This window comes from Diorhabda sublineata, chromosome 10 (genome assembly GCF_026230105.1).
Source record: "Diorhabda sublineata isolate icDioSubl1.1 chromosome 10, icDioSubl1.1, whole genome shotgun sequence".
In the NCBI taxonomy this organism is placed as follows: domain Eukaryota; kingdom Metazoa; phylum Arthropoda; class Insecta; order Coleoptera; family Chrysomelidae; genus Diorhabda; species Diorhabda sublineata.
The window spans coordinates 12,260,526-12,278,048 of record NC_079483.1 but is presented as its reverse complement, the minus strand read 5'-3'; the positions used below and the strand labels follow the sequence as shown (position 1 = coordinate 12,278,048).

The 17,523-nt window shown below is 31.1% G+C and overlaps 1 protein-coding gene across 2 annotated transcripts in view; it reads left to right on the top strand.

The window, feature by feature from the left end:
* LOC130449469 (aquaporin AQPAe.a) overlaps positions 1 to 17,523 on the top strand; it is a 58,069-nt gene that overhangs the window by 22,599 nt on the left and 17,947 nt on the right. The window contains exons 1-2 of one of the 2 annotated variants that reach the window (XM_056787308.1): positions 4,508 to 4,665; positions 17,178 to 17,380. In XM_056787308.1, coding sequence (XP_056643286.1) covers positions 4,614 to 4,665; positions 17,178 to 17,380 — 255 coding nt within the window. In that variant the 5' untranslated portion in view covers positions 4,508 to 4,613. Of the gene's footprint in view, positions 1 to 4,507; positions 4,666 to 17,177; positions 17,381 to 17,523 lie in introns of those variants that run through there. The other variant, XM_056787309.1, reaches the window with a different exon arrangement.

The window sequence follows — 17,523 nt, the reverse complement described above, 5'->3', positions numbered from 1 at the left end:
ACAGCTTTTGTTGGATTTGGTTCTACGAGGTTGCTACTTCAGTTTTGTAATAGACAAATAAAAACAAATAGTTATAATTTAATATTTCTTTATTGGCAAAGAAATGCAGGTTTATCATTCATAATTGACCATTCTACTTTGCTCTTATGAAACGGAGGTGACATGTCCAGTTATTTCGAAAAAACAGGTGACCATTTGCTTAGAAGTGCTTCGTACGATAACAACTTTTGTTGGATTTGGCTTGTCTTGAAAAACCCATACAGTCGATCGTTGCTTAGTGTATAGATACATCAATCGTTACCTGTCACCCCTTATAGACGTCTTTTGAAGCACTAAGATTGAATGTTAGCAATATCAGTTTACGCGCAGCAATGATGTTTTCCGGCAGAATAGTTACTTTTGGACAACCTTCACGAAATTCATCCTGTAGCAAAAAGCGGCCACGATTGAATACGGAAAACCAGCGAAACACGGTGGTTCGAGATGGTGCTTTATCACCAAAAGTCGAGTCGAGTCAATGTGCACACTGCTACTAGTTTAATCCACGTCGAAAGTCATAAAATATCATCGCACGAACGTGCTCGCAATTCATTTCCATTTTATGACTAAGATGAATGTTTCAAGTATCTTGAACAACTTAATTAGCACTCGTATGACAACACGTTCTGACTACGTTTACTTTGTTTTCTTTACTGATGTTTACTGATGTTTGCTTTTTATATAACTTTTACTGAATAATTTCTAGAAATTTATTCATTTGTTTTGTTTCTACGTTTTCTAGAAGTTTTTAGAATTTTTTTTGGGATATATAAGGAGTTTGTGTAGCGCAGTTCAGTTCTGTTTATAATAAATAGTCATGGTTAACAGACCGAAATAGAAGTAATCGAGGAATTTAAATAAATTATTCAAGTTAGTTAAATGATAGTGATAAGTGAAATCCATTAATTAGTTAAGTGTGATGTTAAAATGAATTAAAAACGTAAGAGATAGTGTTTATTAATTCCCCCACGAATAGAAATCGCATAAATAAAGTAGAAAAATATCACAATAACATGTATTTATTGTCGATATTCGAAATAAAATTTTAAATTTAATATAGATTGGTGAATTTTTTATGTCATATAGCGTTAGATACATCATGCAAACATTAGTAGAATAATTATTTTGAAATTACTATTATTATTTCACAAATTATTAATGCTCACTGTATAATTTATACTGAGTTCCGTATTTCTCATAATTCCAATTCTAACAACGTTAATTTCAAATGAATCAATTTTTTCTACAACTGCAATGATAAATCAACATTTTGATTAGCTTTTTACAAGGTGTAATAAAAAAATACTATAAATGATTTTTTATAATGTGATAAGCACTAACAAATTTGAATACATTTCGGTTATCAATCTGCTACTATTATTGCTTTAGTGTGATCGTATTTGTAGGGTCTATCGAATTTCAAATAACAATTTAAGATTAAGTTTTGTTTTTTTTTTATGGTGATAATAAAAACTAATTTTGTTTCGATTTAATTTTACTTCAATGTGTTAGGTAAAACTGAAATTAATAATGAAGTTTGAGGATGCCGAACTAGAAATATATGAATGAATGAAACCATTTATATACCATATGTTTTCCCATTGCAATAAACTTTGAATCATGAAAAAATGTTAATTTTTGGTCGAGATATGGAAAAAATTGTCCGCTTGCTTACCCAAGTCAATGCCTAGACAGCGGCACTCGCAGAGATCCAACATCGTGAGAATGAGCGGTCTTTTGGGTCCCATTATCTCGAAAAATATCGAATTTCCGAGAAAAATGATAAGGGACACTTTTGTAGATAATGAAAAGATGTCCATCTTTTGTCTAAAGGAAATTTCTCTAAGTCCTATATTTTGGCCGATATCGGTGGAAAACAAATTGCGCCACAAGGGAATAATTCTCGGAATTAACTGGAGCTTTGGACCTTCAGTTACTGGACTAATATAACAAAGTGAATATTTGAATATATTCAGCACAATGTTATTATGAGAAAATTATGATATTTTTTATTTATTACTCATTTCAAAATAACGTCAATTGTTTTAAGAACGATGTGCCAATTTTCAAATGTCGTTGAATTTTTATTTTAGAAAATGTAAAAATTGGTAAATCTGAGTTAAATTGAAACGTTATCCAAGTGCGGTATTTCGAAGCAGAATACTTCGTTTGTTATAAAATATTTTTTATCACACCTTGTATATTATAGTTATTTTACAAAAACTGCTGAACGAAAAGTGCAAAATGGGAACTATTTCCTATTTATTCGATTCCCTTTTAATACACTTAGTCAAAAGCTACGGTGATATTCTTGACACATTATTAGTTAAAATAAATTGAAATGTCGTCACTACAATCAATATTGACAAAGCTAATGTATTTGAGAATTATCATTTTATATAATTTAAATAAATAAAAAAGTGCTAGTGACAAACCTAGAATTAACACTTCAATGCATAAAGGAAGCCGCAATAGTGAAAACTTGAAATATGTTACCACAACATTTAGTATGTGGCAAATAGCAGAAGCTGATGCCAACCGCCCCCCCCCCCACACACACACATTTTAAGACCAATCTTCTGCTTTATTTACAAAAAAAAAACCAAAATAACTTCCAGGGAATGTTTTGTTAGTCTATTTTGCCAATTTCCACATAATATCGCATGCTGAACATTATTGTAAAACATTACTGATAAAAATTAAGCATTTTATTTGAAGTAAACTGTAATGGTAGAAGGTTTTGCTAAATCCATATCTACGGTATAAAAATTTTCCTTCCAAAGAATTGGTTGGGATAAATAAAGTTTTGAAAGCAGGTGAAAAATTGATGTTCCGACTTCTTTCGGTCTCAAAACATGACTAGCATAATTTTATTAATCAATAGATTATCTACTACATGAATATTGGAATAAAAATTTGTTATAACCATAAATATTTTTCCATGGGAACGAGAAACGTCAGTGACAAAAAAAATTAGATATTACATAACGAGCACCGAACGTGACATACGAGTGAGAAATCACGAGGTTGTATTTATCATTCTCCAGTGAGTTATGCACAACATTTTTCCCACGATAGCTGAGACACAATAAATTTATTTTAAATTTAAGTTTTTCAAAATTAACAATTCATCTTGTTTTATTTTTCGTTCCGTCGTTATATGAATTGATTATAGCAGATTTGATATCTCGCTTGGAGACTTTCTCGGTAAAAGAATCAAAGTAGTATTTTTGAAATACCAACAAAAACATAGATCATTAAATCGGTGTAGTGAAAAAAAGTTTTTCAATCATATTCCGCTTTATTAATAAAAATAGTTGTCTTCGACAACTGTGCCATTCGTTATGGTCTTGACAATAAAACCAATGCCATTTGGCTTGTCTGCGTGTAAATCAAGTGGATATTTTACCTTTCTCGACATTTTGTATTAACCTCTTTTTTAATTGAGGGGATACTTTTATATAAAGCTTAAGCTGTGTATTTTTTTCCATTCCTAATACAGAATATAAATATACTAATGATTACCGACAAATTGCTCAAAAATGTGACATTTTGCCTTACTTTCGTCAACACTTAGTGTGATATCTCCGTGATATTTATTGAATCTCTCAATTTCACTCACATTATTATTGTTAGTATATCCCACCACTCCAATTGTGTTCGTTATCTTAGCGGGCTATGGCGTCCACCTCCGGATTCGTCGGTCGAGGGCTCAAATCCTCTTCACGCTGTTAAAAATTTGTTTTTTAGGCAATTTGTTTTTTTGAAATTTTCACTGAAAATTTTCTTTTTACGTCGAAACAAATTTTACAACTATCAGCCCTCTGTTGGAGATTTAATATGCCACCTGTATCAGTATTACTTTAGAATTTAACACCTCAAAAAGTAAAATATAAATATAGTTTTAAAAAATTTCACTTGACACAATAATGAATGGAAAATTCTAGTATTATTGTGAAAAAAGCAATAATACTAGAATTTTCCATTCATCATTTTTCCAAGCTTATTCCAATAATTATTTTCAATATTGTAAATTGTAAATTGGTTCGTGTGGAATTTTGTTACAATTTAAAAGTGTTTAAAAGCATTATTAATTGTTAAATATTCATCAATAATTAATTTTCCAGATTTTTGTTTAAATAATGACCATTTCGCACGCTTTATCTCGCACGGTTTTGTAGTATCGTGAAACAATGGAAGAGAAGGGTCATTTCACATATTGTCGCTAATGCGCCAGCCTTGTCTTTTTTTACAGTAGAAAATATAATTTATAATGATTATAATTAAAGTTATTTTAGCATAACTATTAATTGAATAACCTAGGTTACCAAAACTTATTTTTTTATTGATTTTCAATGGTTAACTATAAAGATAAGATACTTATACTCATTTTATATAGCGATCAATCATTAGATCAACAAAAACACAGTGACCTTCATAAAACAGTTTCAATTTCTGTAACAAGTAATATCATATTATTAGCGGTGGACTGTCGATATAAAAAAATATCCGATTCTTTTACAACTATTATAAACATTTGATTGGTTAAGTTAGCAAGTGTTAATTCTGTATAAATGAGTAAAGGTGCTGTGATAGTGTCATCTCAACGCGATTATCGTATTCGAGGCAAGTAAATACAATACTGAGATTTCATATTTTTTAAATTTGTTAATTGGTATGCTATTCGAGAAAAGTTACATACAATATTCAGATTTTATATAAGTTTGTTAATTAAGAATAAATTTGATTGTAATATGAATTTTAATCAGGATTTTGAAGTTTAATTGTTGTTAAAAACCAAATTATAGATTGAAAAAACTGGAAAATACGCTTTTATAGTTACATAGCAGCTCAGTATGAATCATTATATTATCTTACTAAGGGTGTGGAAACAAAAAATCCTTACAAACTGTTTACTTTAATTCAATTATTTGAACTCCACTTTATTAAACAATGGTTACCATACTATACATTTTGCGGGAGTTCGCCCAAAATTCTCTTCTATAATTTTTCATTTGTAGTTGCTTCCCAGCCTTCAGAATATACGATTCATTTAAAATTTCAATTAGCTTCAGTTGAGGTACTTTAAGAACATTTCTACACTTGGAATATTCAACTCTGCAAAAGTTCTAATAAGTTTCCGTGCATAATAATGAGCTATTGCCATATCTGGCCACAACACAAAATTTCCTTCAGGATGCTCTTTCTTCATGAGCTGCATTAACTTGATTTTATACATTTTTTTTTTTTATATATTTTGGTTAGTTACAGAATTTCTAGTAGAACAAATGTATGCTGAGGAATGACCACGTGAAGTTCTCGCCTTCTGAATTTACTTCCTCGCCTTTCTAACAATAAAAAGTCTCATTATTCGCCGTTTCATCCCCATTAAAAGTAAAATATGACTCGTCGTCGATAATCATTTCCAAACCTTTAGCGGCTGAAAACTTATTGTCACTGAGACTCCTAAGATTTGATTTTTGTTCCATCTGCTGCTTCTCTCAATATTTGAGTGTCGATTTGCTTAATTTTTGAATTACATTCCGTTACTTCAGAATGTTGCTTACATATTTATATCGAATTTAAAATTTTCTGTCTAATTTTTGCAAAAACTCCCAGCTTTAACTGAAGCTTCTCTCTTCTTTTTTTTGGCATTTTTCTGCTTTTCTGTCGGATCCTGACTTTCTTTCAATCGAAATATTTGTCGACAGATACTATAAATTGTTTTTATACTATATTCAAGTCAGAATCTGACTTGAATATAGTAGTGGACACCGAAAACTGGAACAATAGTCACGAAATGACTATGACTCATGACCTCAAACAACCGCATGTTGACAAAGAAGCTTTAAACAAATGGTTTACTAGAGGCAATCTCTTTCCAGGGACCGAAGGCTTCACTATACAGAATCAAGTTATTAACACGAAGAACTACAAGAAAAATATAATTAAAGATCCCAACAATCAATCTGACAAATGCAGAAAGTGTCAACAAACATCAGAGACCATTCAACATACAACATCTGCTTGTAGTGTGTTAGCTAGCACCAGAAGAATCTGGCCAACAAGTTCGGTCTTCTCAATACGTATACACCGTATTACAAGTACCAGCCGCAGAAAGTGCTTGAAATTGGTAATTTTAGACTCTACTACTACGATAGGTCCATTATTAGTAGTGCATCGTCTTTATTGGTCTGATATGTGTACACAATACAACTTACAAAGTATACAATATACACACATCATGCAATAGGAGTGGTGAGATTCAACATATATGTTATTCTTCCACCTTACCATTACAATTATCCACTCTATTGAGGTAGGTCTTATCGATGTGGTTGAAAGGTTGATTCACAACTGTAAATTAGACTTGGATCCACCCCTATATTCTTGAATGAAAAACACAGTTGATTATTTACGGTTAATTTGATCCGACAAAGACAAAGAGGGTTTCTACGAAGTGAAAAGTTATTGCGACCGTTTTTAGGATTAGTACAAGTTTCTCTTTATCAACTATCTTGGAAAAGCATTGCTTGATGAGGTACAGAAAGAAATTGCCACTTCATTTGAAGAAAAAGAATCGGGACAACGAATTTTCTCACACTTCGGTGATCGTCATGGGTAACATTCACGAATTTCATCTCGAACTGGGGAATTGGTTGACCACCTACCGTATTCACCTGTTTCCTAATTTGGAAGTTTCACCTATAGAAGCACATTATTGCATAATTAAACTCCTATTTTGTAGTATATCTTTGTTAGGTCGCAAACTTTTATTCTTGAAATATCAAATTTTCAGAGTTTCTATTTGTTTGCTATGTCATGTCCCTTAGCGTTTTGCCAATTGTCTCGTTCAATATGCGATGACATAACATATGATGAGCATCTTCAAGTCTAATTGTTTTATTGTGAAGGTTAAGTCCACAGTGATGTAGTAATAGCTGCAATACTTCAATTTCGTGCTCTTTTGCTGTTTCCATAATACATCTTAAATCTTCAATCACTATTTCTTTGATTTTTAGCTAATCCCAGAGTTCTTGCTTCTATCATTTAGCGTTAAGTAACGCTAAATAGAAATCTTGAAATATAACCCCATTGTCCCTAATAATTATAGAATTATTATCTTGGATAAAAATGAACAATTGATAGTGATAAAATTAAATGAAATAATTTGATTTAACTATTGAAAAAGATATTCGAACAATAATAACGAACGAGAAAAACAAATAACATTTATTATATCATTCAATTATTAGAAGATACTTTCTCATATTGAAAATAAGTTTTAAACAATTTATTAAAAAGGTGAAGGGTTGAAGTAAACTGAAAAGATATTGTATTTATGCTAAACGTATTATTGTATAAATACTTACAAAATTCTAAGGAATGAGCAGATGCAACTCAGAAAAAAGCCGTACGGTTACATTTGCACATTTAGAAAACAGTTTAATATAAAATTATCTATAACATAACAGGTTTTTTTAACGTTGTGTATAATCTATAAGTAACCCATAAAGAAGGAAATATAATTATTTCTAATTAATACATTCTATTTTACCTTTTATGGATATCTTATCTCTTCAAAAACGAGCAGTAATCACCTAGTCCTTTTGGTACCGAATTTTCATCGTTCTTATATCTTAGTGGAACTTTCCATCCAGCTCGGTGGATGAATTTTTAATAATATTCGACAGAAATCGATTCATAGGAATGTAAAAGTTGTAAGCTGGAATTTCTGGAACCGTTAACGATATTCATACTGAACACACTGTGTACACATACAAATCTAATGACTTAAATATATTTCAGTCTCTGAAGACGATAAATTGGTTATCAAAACGCGCGTCAGACAGTGTAATTGTGAGCGATGATGTAGTGGTGGTGTAAACAGTGTATTCAGTATAATATAAAAGTTCATTAACCAGCTGTTTGCATTCATAACAATGCCCTAAAATTTCCTCTCTACTTCATGAGTGAGTTCCAAGCTCTAAGCTTTTTAGCTTATTATTTTTTGAATTATATATATTATATTATAAATACTATTTAAATATTATTTGAAAGGGATTAGAATTAGTAAAATAATGGTTTGAACTGTGTCTTAAAAATTGTACAGGCCAGTGTTATTATTCACTACATCATTTATAATTAAGTAAATATTCATGAAAGTACTAAATTCGATAATTTAATAAAAATATACTATTATCAAATAAAATTGATGATTCAATGAATATTTTGCATATTGGAAAAAAATCATCACCATTTGTAATAAAGAAAAGACAGATAATTTTTATTTATAGTAGTTGACCATGTACGACGTGACATATGAAAGCCACCCACTCATGCTTTATATCTTTTTACTTGTTAATACTATGAAAAATTGAGAAATAATTCTAATTTCAAGCACGTTAATTTTAATATCAGCACTTATTTCTCGAAGCACAAGCACTCTAATATTTCGTCAATAAATTAAAACTATTGCTACACACTCTGCATCAATTTGAGTTTCTAGTTTCTAAGTTCTAAAAAGTTCAATAGTGTTTTCAAGCATATTGGGATACAGTAAATTATTCTTCAATAAATAAGGGACCGCTTATGGCATTTCCAAGAATACCAATCACTACAATGACGGAAATTTTGTTTGTTAACAATGATGTTTAGAAAATATAAACCTTTATGTAGAAATTACTGTGAAACTACTGCTCCGTTTAACCAACCGCAAAATATGACTGTTGAATGGTCTATTAATATCCGGAACATCACTGGTGCTTGGAAGAGGAAGTACCTGCAGATCACATCCACGCTTAGCATTTAAACGGGCGAGGCTGGGCTAGCCTTACAGTTTGACCAGTGAAGTTAAAAAGTTTAATTTAAGGTGCCCGATTCGTTTTTCCCAGGAATTCGACTTTTTCTAGGTTCTAGTAAAAATCAAAGAGTTTATCATAGGTCTATGTGCGCAATGGTTTACAACTGCAATATGTCATAACTATGAATTATGAAATGGGACGTGGATTTGTAACTCTTAAATTTTCTATAGAAACCGATTTAAAGAGGAAGCTACGTTTTTAAATTGACACTGTATATTAGACATTAGTTTTTAAATTTCGAAAAACATACACAAAGTCTAAACCAAAATAATCTTTCAAAGGAGGATGCTTTCTCGGAAGAGCTTCCATTCACCTCTTTTCCCCTTTTTTCGTCAGTCTTCTCCACTGCTCTCTCTTCTTCCCACTTCCCTAGGTGTATTGTAAGTGTCTGGCTATCCTCTTCTGCTTTCCAGCGTAGTGCTATGTGGTTTATATCTTTTTTGTGTTCTGGTGTTCACGTTGAGTGTACGTTTACTCTAAAAGGGACTTATTCTTAGTTGATTTATGCCACTAAAAATGAGTTTACTTGTCACACAGGTCCTGATTCGAGATCCTTCGTATGCATGGATAGACAGGATCTCCAATAGTTGGACCGTTTCTTTTATCTAATTGTTTTCATCTATTAATCCTCACCGCTTGTCGTGACTCAGCTCTTCTCTTCGCGTTCTCTAATACTTTTCTAATGTAGTCCACCAGCTCCCTCAGTTGAATATTGAAGTGGATACTCTTGTATCTTCACGCTGTAGATAACAGCATGATGGAGATAAAGATAAAACTGATACGGTGGAGCTTGCTCTTCAGTTTGAGCTTGTTTGTCTTTCGTTGACGTCATCTTGCTTCAGTTCTAATGCCACATATCTAGAATCATCGTCTGTCTCGATACTCTCGATCAGAATTAGAATAATGATGATTTGGTCAGTTATAACCCATCATTTTTCACTGCATAATATTTATAGTCTTGATTTTTTTATTGAGCACACCAGAATCATAATAATAATTTGATATAGAAAGAAGGAGCAACCTTAACTGTTTTGTGTTCTATAGAATGTACTTAAAAAATAAACTTCCTTTATATTCAATTATCAATTGTGCCATACGTTCACGGATTTTCTATCTCTCGCCGTTTTCGAGATCTCCTTGTACACAACCAATTTGGACATCTGTTTCAACGGTTTTAAATTTACAAGTAGGTGAAATTCTTTATCGTAACAAAAACAAAAGAAAGATAGACTGAGCTAGATTTATGGTAGTAAATTTACAATATACTTAAGTAAGATTACACGGGAATTATTTGCTAGGGCAATGGTCCAGATAATGTCTCTAATGCTGATTTAGTGATCATAAAAATGATATCATATTTAAACTAGTCCTACACTCAGTGACGTATGACGTAATATTTAAGAGAAATAAATAGACATTCCAGTGTTGAATAAACTGTCTAATGAATGTCATAAATACTAACAAATAACAGGATTTCCATTTTTCAAAAGAATATTTAAATATTTTGTTTTAAATTACCTCATGGATTGGTCGGGGTGGACCCAATTGATGGCCTTCAATATCACCTGACTTAAAACATATTGATTTTTTTATATATGGCTATATGAAGTCTTAGAATTATACGAAACAAACATAGAATCCGAACAAGATCTAATACCTAGAATTCAAGCTGCGACAGAAATCATTCAATCCCAGATTTATTCTCTAAGTCACGGTGTAATAAGTGTATTGAAGTAAGCGGCCAACAGTTTGAACAACTACTGTAACTTTGTCAATTTTGTTATCGTTGGGTGTTGTTTCAATTTAATTTGTACTATTTTTATTTTTCTTTTCATTGCCAATTTTGTTATTATTCCAACAAATTTTTGTTTGAAATTGAGATTATGAATAATTTTTATTTGTTTTGAACTACTTACGCTCAATCACTATTCGAAATTAAATGAATAATTAATTAATTTGTAAATTACTTACGGGCTTGCAGACTTTTGTTGAGAGGCACATTTTTACAACACCGTTCATGTTAGCTCCATAATAGGTTTTTAGTTTTTCAGGCAATTTAAAACAAAATTAAAAAAAGAATTTGCTCCAGTGGCGTAAAAAATAGAGGGATAAAAGTGACAACTAACCCTGAAGAACGCGCTACTGGTTGAATTTTTCCAAAGCTAGATATTTTAAAATATTATTTCATTAAGGAGCATATTGGTCACCAAATTTGAACAAAAATTAAAGGCGTTCTTGATTTATGAAAATTTTTTTATTTTGATTTAAAATTTTGAACACCCTTTATCTCAGAAACTAGACCCCGTAAGGGTTCATATTTCTATATCAAAATGAATAATTTATTGAGATTCTCTGTGTTAGAGCGTTGTCGGTCGAATATAGAAACACCCTGTAGGTGTTGCTGTCGTTTCCATATGTATAATTTCATTTCATTGTTGGGAAAAAGAAATAGATAAATACTTACATTAACAGAGTGATTCTAATAGTTAGTGAATACAAATATTTCATAGGGCATATTCGATAAAGATAGAACCTAAAGCCAGTACAAGTAGTGACGATAAAAATACAATGAAATATGGTCACAAACAATTAGGACTTCAATTCAATGAATATTTGAGAAAGACATTTTCACAGACACATCAAGCACTAAGTCCAGTTGCGTAGCGTAATAGAGACACCATGGGTGGAAAAATTTCACAATAAATAAACAGCTTCTTGTAAATATTTCATTCTTTACGTCGCACATACGATTCGAATCAGATTCCATTCTTTTATTAATGATAATTATGTCTTGCTCAATGTAGTCACTGGCAAACTGACTACTAATTTACACTGCGGAGGATGCTTTGATAATTCAAAGTAAGTTTGACCGACAATTCTTCAATCCACATTAACTTAATTGTGTAATTATAAACATTATGATTGTTTATGACTCTTAAAAAATGTATTCATTTACTATATATGTCTTTTGTATCGAGCTTCAACAAGATTTTTCCTTCGCGAACGCCAATGACTAATTCGTTGTAGAAGTATGACTGACGAGGTTTAGGTACAACAGACAAATTTACTAGAATTAAAATCTATTGAATTTGATTAGATTAATTAGATGGCTATTGCAATCAAAGAAAAAGACGTACTACTAATTCCCAATATGAGTCGAAAAACCTTGAGCATAATTATTGCACAAAAAATTTTGCTAAACATTTTGCAAATCATTATTGAAATTGAAACAGAAAATGATCATCTACCTCGATCAAATGAATTTCGAAAAAATAATCGAGAAATTTATTATTCTGACTAGACTTAAGGGAATGGTGGACATGAGGTTGAGAATTATGGCTTACCTAATACAACCCTAACAAGCAGTAGGTGAATGAATTTCTGAAGTTGCATGATCTTCGTATTTAAAATAAAAGCTGGCGAATATTTCGAGGGCTTTAACGTAATTAGTTTCAAACTGTGGTTCTCATATATAATAATCGTCGAAGCGAATATATTCCCAATTAAAGAAGAGTTAAAAAGGTAAATAAATACGATGATACTGTAAATAAAGGAAAGAGCTCCTTACGACGATTATTATTTTGAATGAATGATCTACTGACGCAGCTTTTCTAAAGAAAAACAACAAATTTACTCTCTTATCTGTACCAAACGAACATGTGATGGTTGTAAGATAATCGCATTTAATTATAAATAAAATAATAATTGTGAATAAGGGCAATAAACAATTCTGAATAAATAACGTAACATGTTTTTTTATAGGTTTTTTTCGATGTATTGCAATAGACAATTTTATACTACAAATTGATAAAGTATAAACGTCGGTAATATCAAAGTAAAGTAGAATATATAATAAAAGATTTCAATCATTGTAATAAACAGTAATAAAAGTGTAGAAATGGCGCCGTGATGTTGTTATAAGCACTTATTGGCAAGGATGCATGCAAGCACCTAGGAAGTTGAATCATATAAAATTTATAAATGTTTCCACCCGAATCAATCGAAATGCTTGGTAGTTATACTATTTTTTGATGAATCAATAAACAACATTAATTGGAAATTACGCGGATTGCAAGCATTGCATACTCTATGTATAAATTTTAGTATTAATTTGAAAAAATTTGAAATGATTAACAAAGTATTAAGACAAATATCAAACTATATCGAGCCCTATATATTCAATTCTATAAAATGACTAGTAGACAGAGTATTACAGTTTTACGACCACCATCGCATCTGTCGGAGTTCAAATTTATAGAACTTAAGCCGGTACTACACGATGCGTCTAACGATTGCGCCAACATTCGCGTTCCAACGTACAGCTTGGAAGAAAGGCTGGATGTAGTGCTGCAACTAAACGATGCATCCATTGTTTGCTTAAACACTCATCTTCCAATGATGGCTGAATATTGGATGAAAGCTGGAACCTTATCTATTCTCACCTAAAGAAATGGAAACGTGGCAAACAACATACAAGAGATATAAACTCTTCTAAAATAAACTGGATGATTGTGACGATTTTGATTTTTCTTAAAAAATACGTAGCATTCACGCGTAACAGGACAAGAAAGGTGTGTAGTACCACAAGTGTCGGCTCCAACTTGGGTACTCCTTTGACGCGGGCAAAAAAACCTAATTTACATGGCCAACGTTCCCATGTCAACGTTGGAAGCGAAACATTCATCCAATGGAATGCGCGCTACGACCACCTGATGCGTCCAATCATACCAGCGTCCAACATTGGACACATCGTGTGGTACCAGCTTTATATAGCATAGACACAAAGATATAGACGTGCGGCGTTTACTACGGAGTGTCATGTTCAAAAAGGGAAAAACTGCATGTAGTGATTAGATTTTCAAGTGGATACATAATGAGTTACTCTAAATTATTTCACATTGTCACCTAAATTTTATTTACGACAAAAGTGTCGTATGAAATGACGCTCAACCAATAATCTAAATTATAATTATAAATAAATCTGATTCCCCCACCTCTTTCGATTGAATGTTTTTATGTATTGATAATGTGGTGAGTAATTTTATTTTCACTTAGTTCAGACTATAATTAAGTTGTCAAATTCTATTTTTTTCGAAATAAAGGTTTTATACAAAATCACTTGAAGCTTCTGTTAAAATTATAAGTATATATCTTGTTTACATAGTAATAATTCAATTCCCGCCTCTTATTGTTTGATGCTTTAATAAGCAGTAAATTAAAATAATGACTTACTAGATAATCGCATTGATCAAATAAAAAAGTACATATTTTATACATTATATGTACTTAACAAAATACAGGGGTATATTATAAATATATTAGATTTTAAGTAACAATCAACATTCCTATATTTGTAATCAGATTGCAGTATCTATGAGATTTAGGTCAGGTGCTTTTTAGAGATATGAGTAAAACTGTGATTACTTCAAGTAGGACAAACCATTATATCATTCAAAGTGAGTTGAATAGTTATTTTTTTATTTACAATGCATCAATACAATTATTTGTTGAAATAAAGCACCAAATTAAATTTTATAACTCCTTCTAGTTGTGAAACTTTCAACTCTTCTCCATTTTCAATAACAACATTTAACATATTATTAGAATAAGAAAATCATGGCTATACTTTTGGCTCCTATGAAAATTCATAAATATGAGTAGCCACGTCATATTTTTTAGGGAGGATAAAAGTGGAAATATGCATACTGAACACACCATTCATTACTACCACTCTTTACCTTCTTTCTCTGAAGACGATAACTTGGTTATCGAAACACACGCTAGAGAATGAAATTGTGACATATGTAGTGGCATTAAAGAATAGTGTGTTCAGTATGAAAGAGACAGTTTGTAGCTTCATTTAGTTATTTTCATGTTTATTTCAGTTTTTAACAGTTTTTGTCTACAAATTGTAACAATTTTTTGACAACAAAGCATTTCTCCTTTTCTCTTTGTTTAGAGTTGAATGATATTTTTATGGTCGCTTAACTACATTTGAAAAATTATCGAATCATTGGTGGCAAAGATATTTTTTATCTCTTATTCTTCTCTATAATGCTCCAAAATATCCAGGCTGCGTTTCACAAATAGTAGAAATCAAAAGGCGCCAGCTCTGCCACTGTCTAACTGGACCAAATAAAGTGGAGGAGCTAGGAAATCAACTTGGTCCTAAAGATGTTTGAACTTCAATTCATGTCATCCTATGTCACAAAAAAGATCAGTGATAATAAATTTAACTGATAGATCTATCCAACTATCAGATCCTGAACTTACGAGTAGATGCTTAGCTATTCAAGAAGCAAAAGGTGTATTGAAAGAAAATAATTATGCGGAAAAAATGATAAATAACATATTCAAGAAAAGGATAAATAGATTCTATAATTAATTAAGAAGCAAAATAGAAACGAAACATTAAAACATATAACATTTATCTTTACCATATGTACAAGAACTTGCACAACAACTATCGAATTATTTCAATAATGAAGTACATAATAAACTATCCAAATATTTCACTAAGCTAAAATCTATAACACCAAAAAACAAATGAAAGTAATATTATATATCAAGTACTTTGTACTAATTGTGAAGCTGTCTACATAGGGCAGACATCTCAGTATTTAGAAAATAGACTAAAAGGTCATCGATACGATAGAAAAAAAACATAAATTCAATTATAAAGATGCAAAAAATCGTTGTAACGGAATCTAATACACGAAAAGAGAATTTCTAGAAATGGTTCACATTCATACGGACGAGAAACCTATTAATGATAAAAGAGACTTGAATGATTTAAGTAAATTTTATAGCTCTTGTAAATTTTTATACAATAACAAATAATTTTTATTTTGGTATTCATTATGTAGGTGATCTATTGATTAATATAAATATGCAAATATGTATAAATGTATAAAAATAATAAAATTTACTTACAATAATTAGTTAAGATTCGGCGGTTTTGAATGTTGTAGTTTCTTGTAAAAACATAAAATTACATGAATCCTCAAAAAGTTTCATAATTTTCCAAGTTGTACTTCATAATTTGGATACTTTTGATTAAATAATTTCTCTTTCTATCATTGCAGCCGCTTCTCTTAAGAATTTCTAATACCTAATTACAATTACAAACTTCGAAAACTATAACATGTAGAATTATTAATTGTTTTACTCGTAATATAATAGAACATGAAGAAGATATATCCGTGGTGTACTGTTTGAGAAAAAGAGTTATTTTAGAGTATCTCTCTCGTATCTCGTAAATAACCATTACTTATAAATAGCCAACTATTGCTCTAAATTTTGAATATTTTATCGAACTTATACATTCCTGGTGAGACATGAGTACAACTTTTTTGGTGGATTTTAGTTAACTATTACTACGAAGGACAATTATCCCAACAGATCAAAATAAAAAAAGAAAAAGTGAGACAGAGATGATTGCTGTCGCCAACCCTGTTCAATATTAGTTGGATATTGAGAAAATCAGAAGATAAAATATCAAGAATCAATTGGAACTGAAAAACTAGAGGACTTGAATTAGCAAGTGACATATGTCTATTTCAGTTGGTTAATAGGAAGCGTCATTTAATTAGAATGAAGAGAAATAAAGGCAGCATAGTAAGTACAAACGAAGGTACTGAAAATGACATCGAAAAAGTATAACCTTAGCGCAAAACGGTTTTAAGTCTCTGTATAAAATATAGTTTACTACAACTCTCTGGAAAACGTCATCGGTTCTGTTATATGCGGCTGAAACTTGGAAATATAATAGAAAGATGACCCAGAAAATCAATCGTTCTTCAACAGATGCCTATGAGATATATGCGAAAGTAATGAACACCCTATGAACATAACTGAAGAAGAGAAAATAGACATAATGATTACGAAGCAAAAGTGGAGATGGAGAGATCAGACACCACAGAAACTACATAATCAGATAAACATTAAATCATAATACAACAGCCAAAACAAAAAGATAAACTTAACATGGAAAGAGGCTACAGAAATAGCCAAAAATAAAAAGAAACGTTAACGTACCCTCTGCTCCAGTGGGAGTTATATGACAATGATAACTAATACCACGACATTAGTCAAATATCTACATGAAGAAATTGAATTCACTCAATTTATATATCTGGCGCAAGCCAAAATTATTTTGATTTCATAATTTTTGAGAACTTTCTATTTAGCACTTAAAAAGTAAAGTGAAAAAACTGAAAATTTAGAAGTTTTTCCAGATTTTCTCCAATATTTTCATAATTATTTATTTTGCAGATGATAATTCTGACGGTATTCTTGGTGTCAGCGACTTCACTGAAAATAAAAATATATGGAGAGCTTTACTAGCAGAATGTTTAGGTACTCTTTTACTAGTTCTCATAGGCACTGGCTCTTGCATCGATTTTGGTACAGGAGATGAAGCCGGGCACGTTAGAATTGCTTTCACATTTGGACTTACAGTGGCAACAATAGCACAGGTAAGTGTACATGTGAAATCACAATTGTCAGGTTTGATGCTTTAAACGTGTATACGCGTTCTGTCTTAGCCATTCTTGATTTTAACATGTCAGTATCAGTACGAATCTAGAGCGGTTGTAATTTGGCGTAGTAAATTACCTAA